The 16028-nt window shown below is 42.9% G+C and overlaps 1 protein-coding gene across 1 annotated transcript in view; it reads right to left on the minus strand.

The window, feature by feature from the left end:
• The window catches only part of DYNC1I1 (dynein cytoplasmic 1 intermediate chain 1), a 215334-nt gene extending 200347 nt beyond the window's left edge, over positions 1-14987 (minus strand). The window contains exons 1-2 of the mRNA XM_083376361.1: positions 14964-14987; positions 2198-2313 (exon numbers count right to left, since the gene is read on the minus strand). Of these exons, the coding sequence (XP_083232487.1) occupies positions 2198-2305 (108 nt within the window). The 5' untranslated portion in view covers positions 2306-2313; positions 14964-14987. The remainder of the gene's footprint in view (positions 1-2197; positions 2314-14963) is intronic.
• Between the last annotated feature and the right edge of the window lie 1041 nt (positions 14988-16028).

Raw genomic sequence — 16028 nt, forward strand, 5'->3', positions numbered from 1 at the left:
TAGTTTGCCCTGCCAACAAGTCTTTTTATTGCTGTTTTAACATAATCACATAATTCCAACACCAATAGAATACCAAGCTAGGTACCAAATCAGTCTAGATTTTATATATATATTAAGATGGTAATTTTAATCTTTTGCACTGCTATTGCTGTTGTGTAGCTAGAAAAAAATGAGATTAATATTTTCCAAAATAAGAAATATCTGTTGCATGTCAGAAATTGTCTAACCGTGTGTTGGAGCTCTGGCCAAATCTAGATCAGTTCTGCATGCAACACGTGGAGCAGAAGCAGTTTTTGATGTTTCTCCAGACACCAAGACTCTAACTGCATAGCAAGTGGGCAGGTAGTATAGTATCTAGATCATCCAATCATCGCTGTGCCTTTAATGCATTAATTAAGTCAAACTTGGTATCACTTGCAACAATCATGTTGGATAAGGCTAGGCTAGAAGGTTCTTTAAATCATTAGTGATGAAACAGTCATTGCCTTATTATACAAACGTCATGTGTAATGTCTGTGTGAACGTATGAAAGAGACAACCATGTACATGGATGTGTAATCTTGCTATTTTTATCTGCTGGTAAAATGCTTACATACTCAGAAGCATCCTGATTTAACTTCCCACTTAAGACTCTTATAAAATTCATACTATAATAAGATCAGCACCATTACAGATACAAAGTCTATGAGAGATAAGCATTATTTGAAATCTACCACATAGCTTAGCTGATAACAATACATTTATCGGGCTTTTGAAAAAGCTAGTCTGTATTTTCTAGAACATAAGTTACTCAAATATTTAGGGAATTGTAAAATACGTATTTAATTAATTCCATTATGATATCCAAAGGATAACAGATATTTTATATTGCAGCTATTGTTGACAAAAGGAGAAATACCATCATTTAATTCTTTCCCGAGTTTGTCTGAAAATGGATTTCACTGACAGTTCTCATCTCTATTTTGCACTGTGACTGAATTAAAAAGAGAGGAGCATAAATTCCTTAATTAAAAATTCCCATGTGCATTCTCAAGGATATACCAAATAATATATCAAATTAAAAGAACAAGCCTAAAGTCAGGAGGCCAACAATGCAACAGTAATTATCATTTATTTTGCTGAAGAACAGTAAATGCAAATTTGCTACCTTAGCAACCAAACTAGCCAGCGATAAAATGAGAGGGAGATACAGACTTCAACTGAATTTTTAAATACGCTTTAGATAGATAGATAGATAGATAGATAGATAGATAGATAGATAGATAGATAGATAGATAGGTATAGATAGATAGATAGATAGATAGATAGATAGATAGATAGATAGATAGATAGATAGATAATGGATGGACTGATGGATGGACAGACAGATAAATTACATTTTCACAAATAAACAATTCAATTTCAAGCCACAACTATTTTGAAATCTATCAACAGCATTTTGTATTTATACCCCAATTACAAACAACACCAGCCTTATTTCCCCGTTTAATCAGGCCCCAAAAAGCAAGAAAAAGAAGCTAGACACTTCTGGATTATAGGTCTGCAAACTGTGATACAAAGTATTAAGTAATGAAAGAACAACCAATAGGTCCTCAACCAAATTAAAACTGGCCATTGTTAGGCTTCATACTAGGCATGGTGATACATCTAAACTCTTAACCTTATTTAGAGGAGAAGTTCACAGAAAGCCACAACTAAGATCACTTGTTTCAGACAGGCAAGATAGAAGCCAAATATATACAGAAGTCCATTTTATTTCAGATCACCAATATCATGCCCTATATTGTAAATAAAAGTTCCACAATTTAAGAGCTAAGCCTTTTTGTCTTTTTGCTTTTCAAGCAAACGGAAATGTGGTTATATTCTTCCCATCTTGACAATGGGGTACATCTGCTTAACATTTGCATAATCATTTTGTCTAGCTTGAATCCTGTTTTGCCAGCTTCAACCACTTACAATGGCTCTCTTGTGGCAATTGTCAGCAAGCAGAAACCTACATACTTTGGGCATGGATACAAGTTATAGACTAAAAAGGAAATAAATATGATTATTAAAGTTCAGAGAATTACAAGACAGGGAACACAAAATATAAGATGGATAGAGAGCATCAAAGATTGACATTGTACCGGATTGTATTTTTTTTACTATTTGCATAAATAACAAGTAGGAACAATACCTTAACAGACATCACACACACCTCTTTCTTTTTCCTTTCTTCTTCTTTCCGTTTCTTCTCCTCTCTTATTTGAGCCAATCTCTGTTTTTTACGTTCCAGTTCTGCTTTTAAGTCACTCTTGTCTGACATGATGATTACTGGTTAGGAAGTAAAAACAGAAGATGATCAGTGTTGGGAACGAAGAAAAAAATAATATTTTTTAACCTCCATTTACCTCCAGTCAAATATTGATTGGCATCTAGAGTGGAAAAGGAGGAAAGAGTTTTGATGTGATCGAAAGAATTCCTTGATAATAGCCTAATTATATTGGAAAAAGGTAAGCAAATATACAATAGAGCAGACATGTCAAACACAAGGCCCGGGGGCTGGATCTGGCCCGCAAAGTGGTTGAATGCGGCCCGCGAAGCCATCCTGGAAACAGTGAGGAAACGGCCCCCGCTGCCTTGGCCCTGGCCCAGAAACCCTCCTCCTGCCAGAGACCCTCAGATTTGCCCCACTCCTGCCCAGGCCCCCATAGGCACCCTTGATGCCAATGATGTAGAGCTGGCCACGCCCACCCAGTAGGCCATTTGCACTCTAGCCACGCCCACCCAGCAGGCCACACCCACCCGGCCCCCTGAGGGCAACCGCAATGCTGATGCGGCCCTCAATGAAATTGAGTTTGACACCCCTGCAATAGAGTAAATACATTATCAAAACATTGATTTTACAAGACAATTTGATATTTTTTTCTGCAGCTCATAAATACTGGTCAGCCCCTGTAAAACTAAAAACAATTTGCTTTAACGGCTATGATAGGGGCGTGCAACTTTTCCTAGGTCGAGGAATACCATGGCTTGGCCAGCGGTTTGCAAAAGGATTGCAAGAGGATTGCAAGTTTCCTCTAGAAACTTAGGAGATTGAATTGCAGTCTTTGGTGTCCCCAAAACTGCTCAGTCCTATCTTACAAATACAATTTTCTTACCTTCTATTTAATCCAGGTTCTGAAAATGGTCAATACTGGCCCCCAAGGGTTAAAGGACTATCCATTGTTGTTGTTGTTGTTGTTGTTGTTATTCATACTACTATTAATTCATTCATTCATTAAATTATTTTCACATAATAAATGGTAGGAAATAAAAAAATTGAAACATCATAAAGGGGACAATGATTATAGCATCAGCTGTTGCTTTCCAATGAATCATTTGAACAACTTCTAAACTTAGAACTGAAAAAATCACAGGCAGGTATAATCTGAAGAACAGATCTACCTCCAATTTGCATAATAATCTCAGAAGAACAATTTAGATTGGCCTGAGTATAAATGTGAGTACAACTTTCTTCAATCATCTTTTAATGAACTAATTGAAGCTAGCTTCTGAAATATAATCCTTCTCAATATACATTACTTTCCCTTGACTGATTGGTGAATTGACTGATTATGTGCCAATGACTCACTGTTGACTCAAAGTCACGACATTTTCTCCACATTCCTCCAGTCACATATGGTTTAACTATGACTATATAGACAAGCAACATTATTTTAGCTACGAAGAATTGTGTTTCTGACTAACTTCTTTTCCCCCCCTCAACCTGTAACTTAATTCCCACTCCGATTATATTCTGAGTTTAAAAAACAATCCAATTAGCCTTAGTTGTGATTACTGTAATCCCAATCACTGTTAATGGAGGGATGGGGGGAGATTAAGGACAGGGAAAGGCTAAAGAGAAATAATAGTTTCAGGATTATAACAAGTTAACAGCATTATTATTGATTTAGGTTCAGCACAACTGAGCAAAGATTCCATCAGAGGCACATAGAGCCCAAGGAAACCCATTAGTTATGCTTACTTTTACACTCTGCAGCATTGTTCAAATACATCAACAGAGCTTTGAAGCAATCAGTGCACAAGCTGCCAAAGGCTATTATCTAACAAGTCCAAGAGGAATTTAGTAAAGAACTTCCAATTTCTAGAATTTGGGCAGTTTAGTCAAACAGATCCAAAAAGTGCAGTAATAATGAAGGATCTCTTTTTCTCTCTTATGACCATGGGTACTTTTACACTAGCTTTTGCTGTGCAATTGTCATACCTTATTCATGGGACCTAAAGCACCCAAAAGTAAGATAAAAATCAGTAGGTAGAAGCTTTACAGTGAGTGAACCAAAACTGAAATGAGGAATTTCCTGACTGTAAGAGCCTTTGAGCAATGGAGCAGCCTGCCTACGGAAGTGGTGCTTGCTCCATCAATGAAAGTTTTCAAGAATTTGTACAGAAAATCTGAAGATTCCTGTATTGGACTAAAAGACCAGCAAGATCCCCTCTATGAAACTATGATTTTATTGGCTGCCCAGACAATGCTATATAAGTAGTCAACTTACAACAGTTCCTTTAATAACCATTCAAAGTTACAAGGGCACTGAGAAAAGTGACTTATGACTTTTTTTTTGCCCAAGATGGCGGCGACCATGGACGGCAGTTGGTGAGCTCCACATTAAGCCATTACAATGGGTGACCAAGGGGCTCACTGGGACCCAGCCGAGGTGCATACTCAGAGGGGGAGTACCAAAACAACAGTCTAGCACCGTTTTGTGGTGTGAAGCCTTGCCTTCCCCCCTCCGCAGCAGCGTCAACGGCTGCTAAGGCCTGGTCTCCTGCTGATCAGCTGGCTCCAGAATCATCCATCATACTCCGTTACCAGCCTCAATCGACTCCTGCTGCCCTATACATGGGGCCAGATCAACTTCAGTCGAGGTGCATACTCAGAGGGGGGGGGGAGCAAAAACAGCAGACCCAACTACGAAACGCCTTTACCAGCCTCAATCGACTCCTGCTGCCTTAAACATGGGGCCAGATCAACTTCAGTCGAGGAGCATACTCGGAGGGGGGGGAGCAAAAACAGCAGGCTAGCACCGTTTTGCGGTGTGAAGCCTTGCCTCCCCCTCCGGAGCAGAGCAGCGGTGGCAGTAACGGCAACAATGACTGGGTCTACCGCAGATCAGCTGGCACCAGAATCAACTCTGAAACGCCTCCACCAGCCTCAATCCATTCCTGCTGCCTTATACATGGGCCTAGATCAACTTCGGCCGATGTGCATACTCAGAGGGGGAGAGCAAAAACAGCAGGCTAGCACCGTTTTGCGGTGTGAAGCCTTGCCTCCCCCCTCCGGAGCAGAGGAGCGGCGGCGGCAACGGCAGGAATGACCGGGTCTACCGCTGATCAGCTGGCCCCAGAATCAAGTAACAAACGCCGTTCAAGCCTCAATCGATCACCGCTGCCTTACATACGGACTAGAACAACTTCACCCGACGTACATACTCGGAGGGGGAGAGCAAAAACAACTGACTGGCAAAACAACTGACTGTGTAGCCTTGCCTCCCCCCTCTGGAGCTCGGCGGCAACGGCAACAATGGCAGCAATTGACCGGGTCTAATACCTATTACCTAATCAATACCTAATTTTAATTAATATTGAGTCCCTTATTACTTTAACATCTTACTAACATCTTCCCCATTTGTAAATAATGGCTTACATGGACATGTCTATTAGCTACGAAGTCACTCTTTAATCAATGACTCGTCTCAAGTACTCCATCACTGCCTTATTCGCCCTTAGGGGTTCCCCCTCCTCCTGGATGCGACCCGCCTCACTTACCAATCTACCTCTTGATGAAGGGCCCAATTGTTGGGACCCAGAGAGATGGCTGGGCAGGGATAGGGGCCTCGGTTACAAACCTAATAAGAGGTCCCTGGTTAATTTTCTAGCTAAATTTTTATGGGGTTAGGGAGAGGGGAGGGTTTAGAGTTTCGGTCAGATACCGGGAGGTGTCCACCAACCGCTACTCAGGCCAGGCCTGAGATTGATCACGCTGAGAGGGAGCTTAGACTGGCTACCCTCGGGGCCCCGAAGCGGAGTTTGGGATTACCTATTCCAACGACGGTAGGTGTCCGAACAGAGGACAGCATCAACATCCGGGAGTGCGTCCCCGCTATCTTCAAGCGGTGATGCACTCCAACCCTCTGGTTTCGGCCCGTGGTACCGGGAGCGAAGATAATCAACCACCTGAGCTCAGGCTTGTATATCTTAATGCCAGATCCATAGTCAATAAAGCTCCTCTCATCCGAGATTTGGTTGAGAGTGAACATGCGGATCTGGCCTGCATTACGGAAACCTGGTTAGGACCTGAGGGTGGTGTCCCTTTGGTAGATCTTTGACCACCAGGTTTCCGGGTGCTACACAGGCCTCGGGCTCAGGGAAGAGGCGGGGGAGTGGCAGTAGCGGTGAGGGAGAACCTGTATCCGCGAGAGGCCACTGTTGTCCAAATAGCCGGGTGTGAGTCTCTCCTCCTTAGATGTGGCCCTAAGGCTCAGTTGGGCTTTCTGCTAGTGTACCTTTCACCTAGTCGCGTAGCAGCAGCCCTGCCCGAGCTTCTTGTCATCCTCTCGGGACTGGTGGTTGAGTTCCCCAAAATTATGATCTTGGGTGACTTCAACTTACCATCCCTGGGGAGATCATCTGAGTTGGCTTGGGAGTTCATGGCTTCCATGACGGCCATGGACCTGACGCAGATAATCCAGGGCCCAACTCATGTAGGAGGACACATGCTCGATTTGATTTTCCTATCTGGACAGTGGTTAGATGATCTGGGTGGGGGCTCTCCAATTGTTATGCCCCTGTCATGGACAGATCATCATCTCCTGCGGCTGACCTTCCGCTTTGCCACTCCCCGTCGTGAGGTTACTGAACCAATGAAATGGTACCGCCCTAGGCGGCTTATGGACCCTGGGCAGTTCCAAACAGCGCTTGGCCCCCCACCTGCCTCCTTTGCTCATAGCTCGGCCAGTGCCATGGTGGAAGCCTGGGAAAAGGCAGCCACAGAAGCACTCGACCGAGTTGTACCCATGCGGCCCCTGACCCGTTGCAGATCCCAGTGGGCTCCATGGTTTTCTACGGAGCTCCGGGAGATGAAACGGCAGAGACGGGGCCTAGAGAGCTGTTGGAGATCCAGCCGATCCGAATCCGACCGATCGCGACTAAGGTCCTTTACGAGGTCTTATCTCGCGGCGCTAAGGAGGGCAAGGTCTAATTACTTTGCTGCCCTTATCGCATCCGCAGATAATCGCCCGACCGCCCTGTTTAAGGTGACTCGCTCCCTCCTTAATCTAGAGGTGAAGGAGGATCCCTTGCAGGGTCGTGCTGAGGAATTTAGCCAACATCTGCTGGACAAAATCGCTCGGATCCGGACCAGTCTGGATTCCAACTGGGCAGAGTCTGACGATGAGAACATGGACAGTCTTGTTGATGTTATCTGGGAAGAGTTCGATCCTGTGACTCTGGAGGAGGTAGAAAGGATCATGAGGAAGCTAAGCTCCACTACATCCTTATTGGACCCGTGCCCCTCCTGGCTGGTTTATTCGGCTCGGGATGGGACACGAGGCTGGATCCATGCAGTGGTAACTGCTTCATTGAAAGAGGGCAGTTTCCTCGCAGCCTTGAAAGAAGCGGTGGTGAGACCCCTCCTCAAAAAGCCTTCCCTGGACCCAGCTGTTTTAAACAACTTTTGCCCGGTCTCCAACCTTCGCTTTCTTGCGAAGGTTGTTGAGAGTGTAGTGGCGCATCAGCTTCCTCTGTTCCTAGAAGATACTGATTATCTAGACCCGTACCAATCGGGTTTCAGGCCCGGACACAGCACGGAGACGGCATTGGTCGCTCTGATGAATGATCTCTGGCAGGCTCGGGACAGGGGTCATTCCTCTGTCCTGGTCCTATTAGACCTCTCTGCGGCTTTTGATACCATCGACCATGGTATCTTACTTCGGCGTCTCAGGAGATTGGGAGTGGGAGGCACTGTTCTTCAGTGGTTCTCCTCCTACCTTCTGGAACATTCACAGTGGGTGTTGGCGGGTGACCAGAGATCGACCCCGAGGCCTCTCATTTATGGAGTTCCTCAGGGGTCAGTCCTCTCACCTCTCCTGTTTAACATCTATATGAAGCCGCTAGGTGAGATCATCCGTGGTTTTGGAGTGGGTTATCATCAGTATGCTGATGACACCCAGCTTTTCATCTCGACCCCAAACCACATCAGTGATGCCCTTGACGTGATGTCCCGTTGCCTGGAAGCGGTCCGGGAATGGATGGGGAGGAACAGGCTTCAACTCAACCCGGACAAGACTGAATGGCTGTACATACCGGCATGTCAGGATATTCAGAGTATTCCATCCCTTAATATTGGGGGCGTTACTGCCCCCCATAGATAGGGCTCGCAACCTGGGTGTCCTCCTAGATTCACAGCTCTCCTTAGAAGATCACATAGGAGCTGTGACTAGGGGGGCTTTCACTCAGGTTCATCTGGTGCGCCAGCTACGACCCTATCTGGACCTGGATGCCTTACGTACAGTCACCCATACACTTGTGACCTCTCGTCTTGACTACTGCAACGCTCTTTACATGGGGCTGCCCTTGAGAATCACTCGGAAGCTTCAGCTGGTACAGAGTGCAGCTGCACGGACGCTTTTGGGGGCTCCCCGATACTCCCATATTACACCTCTGCTTCGTGAGCTGCACTGGCTTCCAGTTGCCTTCCGGGTGAAATTCAAGGTGCTAGTGATGACATACAAAGCCCTACATGGCATGGGTCCGGAATACCTACGGGAGCACCTACTGCCAGCGTCAACACCCCTCCGTCCTGTGCGCTCCCACAGAGAGGGCCTCCTCAGGGTGCCACCGGTCAGAGAATGCCGGCTGTTGACCCCCAGGGGGAGAGCATTCTCGGTGGGTGTGCCAATCCTCTGGAACCGCTTACCAGCCGAAATCCGGATGGCCCCCGACCTTCGCACCTTTCGGCGAGATTTAAAAACCTATCTATTCCAGCAAGCCGGCCTGGCCTGATAGATTTGGGGTTTTATTTGTAGATCTGGGGTTTTATTTGTTTTATTGTTGGTTTATTGTATACTTACTTTGCTCTGTACACCGCCCTGAGTCCTCCGGGAGAAGGGCGGTATATAAAACAAACAAACAAATAAATAAATAAATAAATAAATACTGTTTTTCACATTTACTAGTACTGAAGCATCCCCACACTCACATACGGTAATCAAAATTCAGATGCTTGGCAACTGTTTCATATTTAGAACAGTTGCAGTGTCTTGCACTCACCTTTTGTGACCTTCTGACAAGCAAAGTCAATGGAGAATCCAGATTCACTCAACAACCTTGTTACTAACTTAACTGTAGTGATCCACTTAACAACTGTGGCCAAAAAAGTCATAAAATGGGAAAAACTCAATAGCAAATTTATGTGGTCAAAAGTCGAGGACTACCTGTATTCTGCTTATAACTCTTTCATGTTTTTCTATTATCTACAAACAAACAAATAAACCTACAAATCTATTAATATGAGAACAAAAAAGAGAAGTCACACATATATCACTTTTTCTTTTCCCCGTTACTACTATATACACATTTTATTGTTATACGTCTCTTTCTCCCAAAGGATACACAGCCATCTCTAAATGATCTAATTCAGGGGTCCCCAAACACCTGGGCCATGGCCCACTACTGAGCCATGAGCTGTTCAAAACAGGCCACCCAAAATGGAGGGCAAGCATGCATGCATATCCCTCCCCTTGTGCATGCACACACATTCCAGTTGCGGGAGCAGTGGGCAAGCATGCCCACCGCTCACGCAAATGGAGTTGTGTGTACACATTCACTTGCGCACCACTCACATGAAACCACCTCCTCTCTGGCCTCCGTTATGGTCCACAAAACTGGAAAGGTTGGGGAACTCTGATCTAATTCAGATGTTGTTAATCTAGATCAGACATGTCAAACACAAGGCCCGGGGGCCAGATCCGGCCCGCGAAGTGGTTTCATGTGGCCCGCGAAGCCATCCTGGAAACAGTGAGGGAACGGCCCCCATTGCTTTGGCCCTGTCCCAGAGACCCTCCTCCTGCCAGAGACCCTCAGATCTGTCCCACTCCTGTCCAGGTCCCCATAGGCACCCTTGATGCGAATGATGTAGAGCTGGCCACGCCCACCCAGTAGGCCACGCCCACCCAGGCCACACCCACCCGGCCCCCTGAGGGCAACCGCAATGCTGATGCAGCCCTCAATGAAATTGAGTTTGACACCCCTGATCTAGATGTTACATTTTAATTGTTGTGCTTTCATAAGTTATGGGTTTTTTTATGAAATCTAAATGATAGCCATACAGTGGGACTTGTTTGGAAGATATGTAAATGACAAAAAATAAAATACAACAATTCTTCTTGAAGATAAGTTGGATATGCTTTCTGATCTTTAAGTGACTAGAGAAGTACTCAGTTCTTTGGTTTCTAAGGATTCTAGGACTGTGTTGTAGACAGAAGAAAAACAATCAGTCCAGAGTTATATTGCAAAATGAATAGAGTCTTGTCTTATTCAGGCTAGCTTTTTTCCTGGGATTGGGGTAAAGGAGTTGGGTTTTTTTGTTTTTTGAGTTTATAACACAGATCTGTATGCTCCCCATCTCAAATGGGAAAACTCTCTATCAGTTTTTGGCCATTGTCATAGGAGGAAGCTCTAGAGAGCAAATAAAAGGAATATGAAACCTATAAGGACTCTTGAGGTCTCAGCTTTCACTCATCTCTTATAAAAGAAGACACACTGAATCTACAATAAAACATCGCAGTACAGATTTGTCCCCTATGCATATTGCTGGGATTGGGTATGTAGTTTAATGAAGAGAAGGACTAGGGGTGACATGATAGTACTGTTCCAATATTTCAGGGGCTGCCACAAAGAAGAGGGAGTCAAGCTATTCTCCAAAGGACCTGAGGGCAAGACAACCAGCAATGGATGGAAACTAATCAAAGAGAAAAGCAACGTAGAACTAAGAACTAGTTATGCGACCCCCGAGCAGTGGAAAAAGTGGATTGATTATATCCAGAACAAATATGGGACCAAAAAGTTTCACTTAGCATTTGAATAAGTTTTTTTCTTTTTTTTATGTGATATTAGTATTGCTTGTAGTCATTTCATACGAGCTAGAGTGCGATAGACTTAATAGTTTATTGTTGTTAACATATGGTTGTTTATGATTGTTTTTTGCTTTTATACCTTGTATTTAGCTCTGGGAAGTCGGGGAGGGGGGAGGGGGGAAGGGGGGGAGGGTTAGGGAGGGTTAGGAAGGGTTGGGCGGAGGGAGCGGGGGAGGGATTGTTAAAGATAAAATGTATTGTAAAACTTTTCAATAAAAAAAAAAGAACTAAGAAGAAATTTCCTGACAGTTGGAACAATTTATCAGTGGAACAACCTGCTTCCAGAAGTTGTTCTACTACTGCAACAGTAGAAGTTTTTAAAAAGAGATTGGACAACCATTTGTCTGAAATGGTATAAGGCAGGGGTAGGCAACCTCGGCTCTTTTATGACTCATGGACTTCAACTCAGCAGACTCAGGAATTCTGGGAGTTGAAGTCCATGAGTCATAAAAGAACCGAAGTTGCCTACCCCTGGTATAGGGTTTCCTGCCAGAGCAGGGGGTTGGACTAGAAGACCTCCAAGGTCCTTTCCAACTCTGTTATTTTATTGTATTATTGTATATAATTAACTTTTCACAAAAAACATTCTGGCTCATGGAACACGGATGGGACCATTTTGACTATTTATGTAATACTCTCTTACTTGAGTAACTAAGCTATAAAGAATAATAACTAAAAATCAAACCTCAATACTAGATTATTGCAATGTTTTTTTACTCCTGTTGGACTTTTCCGATCCAACAGTTAGCTTTTTCATGTAGATACCAAAAAGAAGATGCCAAAAATTAGCTGGCCCGGAATGCACATTCAAAGCACTTAAACAAGCTTCCTATGCACAATTATCCAGACACTGCATTTTTTTTCTCATTAGTAAAGTCATTTGCTGTTCTCCACATACAAAAAGGGGAAGGGAATAACTGAAGCATTCTCTCCCAAGCAAAATGACACTACACTTTTAACATAAGTTTTTATAAAATTATAAAAACAATGTAATTTTTATAATCACCATTGGAAGGGATTAGGGATATCAGCTAACTAAAAGAATAGATAATTTTATAATATGTTATAGTGTTTCTAAAATTTTAGATAATGTAGTATTAAAATTTCAATCCTTTCAAAGTTTATTTTCTTCTCCGAAGAATAATTAGTGAACTGCACTTAGCATCCTTTCATTGACAGACTTCGTTATAGAGATAGAAAGATGGGATGGCAATCTTTTTGCAACTTGATTTTATATTGCTCTAAAATCCCCCCATCTGTTATTTATAGATAACTTGGCAAATCTAACTGATCTTTTCTGTGATAGCCACGTGTATTATTTCATGCCGTCCCAACGTAGCAGAATAAAATAGGCTGCCTCATCACTGAAAATGTGTCTTATTAATGAAGGCATACAGAAAGATTCTGCTAAGGTTAACGTTCAGAAGAAAAGGTCTCTCTCTCTTTTTTGTAGGCATTTCTAAAACTATTTTTTTTACTGAACATGGACTAGAGATTCTGAAGGTTAGAATCCCAGATCTCCTGGAAAGTATCAGTGGTCCTCAAACTTAGCCCTTTTATGAGTTTTGGACTTCAACTCCCAGAATTCCTCAGCCAGCGTGCCTGGCTGAGGAATTCTGGGAGTTGAAGTCCACAAGTCATAAAAGGGCCAAGTTTGAAGACCCCTGTGCTAGATCCAGGAGGCTTTTATGCAATGTAGAAAAAAAGGGGGAAGACATAGTATATGCAACTGGGAGGTAGCTTGAGATATTGTTTAGTAGGCTTTGACACCCTAATATTTGCACAGAATAATCAAGTTGGCAACATTTTAAATATATAACTGGTTGCTTTTTTGAAGAATTGTTAAGTTTTTAATATTGGAAGGGATCCTAAAAATCACCTGGAACAACCTGTGCCCTGTTATAGGCAGCTTGCAAGTACAACACCTCTAACAGATAGTTGTCTATTTTAATACTTTTAGAGAATGAAAAACAAATGTCTCTCTATGGTATCAGCTTTACTTTGACACAGTTCTTAATCCTTGTTCCAATATTTAGGTGAAATCTAGCTGACCAGTTCCAACAATAACCTCTAGCCTTATTTCATGCACCAACAGAAAATGATCTGCTGAATTCTCCACAATGACCAGTCTTCCCTTAAACTACATCACAAAATATTAAAAAAAAACCATAAGGAATCAGGGAACCTCACTAGATGACATTCCAAAGGTACTTAAAATCCTCACCATTTGCTCTAAATTTAAAAAGGCACCATAATGAACAAGTGAAATAATTATGAAGCTTAAATTCACATAACATGCATTATTCAATATTTTAAGAAATATTTCATAGGAAACCTATTAACATATTTTATTTAGTCTCCTTAGCTTATATATCAATTAATACAAATGTGTACCACTTACCTAGAAGTAAGTAGTACTGAAGTAAATGTGAATTTCTTGTTCTACTTTATACAGCAAAAAACTATGAAAGCTGCTGAATGTCTTGTTATTTTAATAGTGAATTACATCCTAATTAATATTTTCTCAGTTGATATTCTACCAATGAGTTGATACTTAAATTCCCATAATCCTACTAAGAGACCTTTGACTATGTTCAATGGAACTATGACAAATGAGGACCAGGACAACCAATAGCACTTTAATCCACTTGGAGTTAAACCTATTATAAAAACCACAGCAATTTATTACAAATTACCTTCTATGCACAAAAGGGAACAGTTGGGATCCCATATCTGCAAGAAGCAAAGCTTATATAGGTCAAGACCCTAGGAACACCTTGTCTCTGGAGATGTGCTTAGCTGCCTTCCTCTTTGATCTTCTATAAGATAGAAAAACACCATTTAAAAAAATGAAAGGCAATTGGAAGCCGGTTGCTATGGAATATTTGGGTGACAGGGAGGCCATATTTATTTCTTGTTTGTTGTTAAACTACCAGGTGTTGTCAGTGCTAGGCAATCCACAAACACTTGCAAAAATAAATATGTAAATAAAGACTAGAATCCCAAAAAATATAACTGGCATTTATTTTTAAATTAATCAATAGGTTACCCTTTTCCATATTTGGGTTAATCTCTTTCCTGTCAGACTAAACCGAATCATCCTCTAAAAAAAACGATGTTTCTCAAACTTAGCAACTTTAAAATGTGCATACTGCGACTCCTGTCTGGTGAATTGTGGGAGCTGAAGTCCACACATCTTAACACTGCAAGATTGGGAAGAACTGCTCTAAAGAGTAGTATTTTATTTCCTTCTACCACCAAGTACCGATTGTGAACGAATGAGCCTCCTCTATAGGAAGCTGAAATGGAAACCGGTTTAAAGCATCATCGAATCTGACCAAACCATCATGTCCACAATTACGGAGCTCCTGCACCAGCTTCAGATACTAGCCTAGGGAATGTTCCTGTCATTCTCTACGGGAAGACACTCCCACTTCAGAGAAAGACTTTTAATGCCAAAGTATTTCATATTTTGCAAACAGTTCCGGGGGGGGGGGGAGCGCGTAATAAATACATTCAGAAAATTCACGAGCCACCATCTCCTTGCCAGCTGAAGCCCTTAAAACCATCTTGGAGTCCAGACTTACAGTCATGAACCGCATTTAGATTAACTGCGGAATATACCTTCCCTCTCGGTCGCTATCTAGGTAGATCCACCCCGAAAAACGATTCAACCGCAGCATCTTGTAGGGCAGAGAAAAGGGAGGGGTAAGGATGGGAGGTAGGAAGGAAGAACAGGGCATCACCCACGGAGAGCCAAATTCAACCCAGTGGCAGGGCTAGCATTACCTTGCGCAAGGATTTATCCTAGGCTGTCTTGCTGCTTTAGGCAGCTTCTAGAGAGCGAGCAGGGGGAGACTGCGGGCTAGGTGGTACCAGTTGTTACTGCTGGAAAGATGCTCGGTTGGCTTCTCTTTGCCACCGAGAGCAGAAATCCCGGTTGCTGCTGCGACGATCGCCTCTTCTAGAAATGTGCTGCCTCACGCCGGCCAGACTCCGCCCCGCCGCGGCTGCTTCCCTCCCACCTCGGGTGAGGCTCAGACGACATTGCCCTCCTCACAGGACCTTAACGATTCTAGGTCAGAGAAGGCTAAACTAACGCATTCTGCAGCTAGCCATAGGGAAGGGGGAAGCCAGCCTTGGTCTATGGGCAACAACTGTTTATCAGTTGTAAGCGGGGGAGGGGGGGGAAAGGTCACCAAATATAGATTCAAAGGAATCTACTATTCTATATTTTACATGAAGGATATGATTCTGAATGTATGTACCTAAAACTATTCTTAGCCATAAATTTGACCAGCAGTGGAATTCAGCCAGTTCGCACCACTTCAGCACAACCAGTAGCTAATTTTTTGTTGCCCAGGCCCAGAATGGACTTCCAGAAGCAGCATCCACACACAGAACCAGTTGTTCACATATTTGAATCCCACCACTGGATTTGAGTGAGTAACGATGCCTAGACAGAGTGACGAAGACAACTTTATTTTGCAGCCAAGGTTCAGATTTTATCCTACAGAAGCCTCCTAAACCCGAATCATTATATTTAAGTATTCCTTAGATCAGGGTAAATGCTAAATGTTTTATTATTACAGTATTTAGTATTACAGTATTGCAAGAACAGCTGATAATAATAATAATAATAATAATAATAAGAAGAAGAAGAAGAAGAAGAAGAAGAAGAAGAAGAAGAAGAAGAAGAAGAAGAAGAAGAAGAAGAAGAAGAAGAAGAAGTAGTTTGAAGGGACCTTGGAGGTCATCTAGTCCAACCCCCTGCTAAGGCAGGAAACCCTATACCATTTCAGACAAATGGCTGTCCAGTCTCTTCTTAAAAACTTCCAGTGTTGGAGCATTCAC

Source organism: Vipera ursinii, assembly GCF_947247035.1.
Source record: "Vipera ursinii genome assembly, chromosome: Z".
NCBI lineage: Eukaryota > Metazoa > Chordata > Lepidosauria > Squamata > Viperidae > Vipera > Vipera ursinii.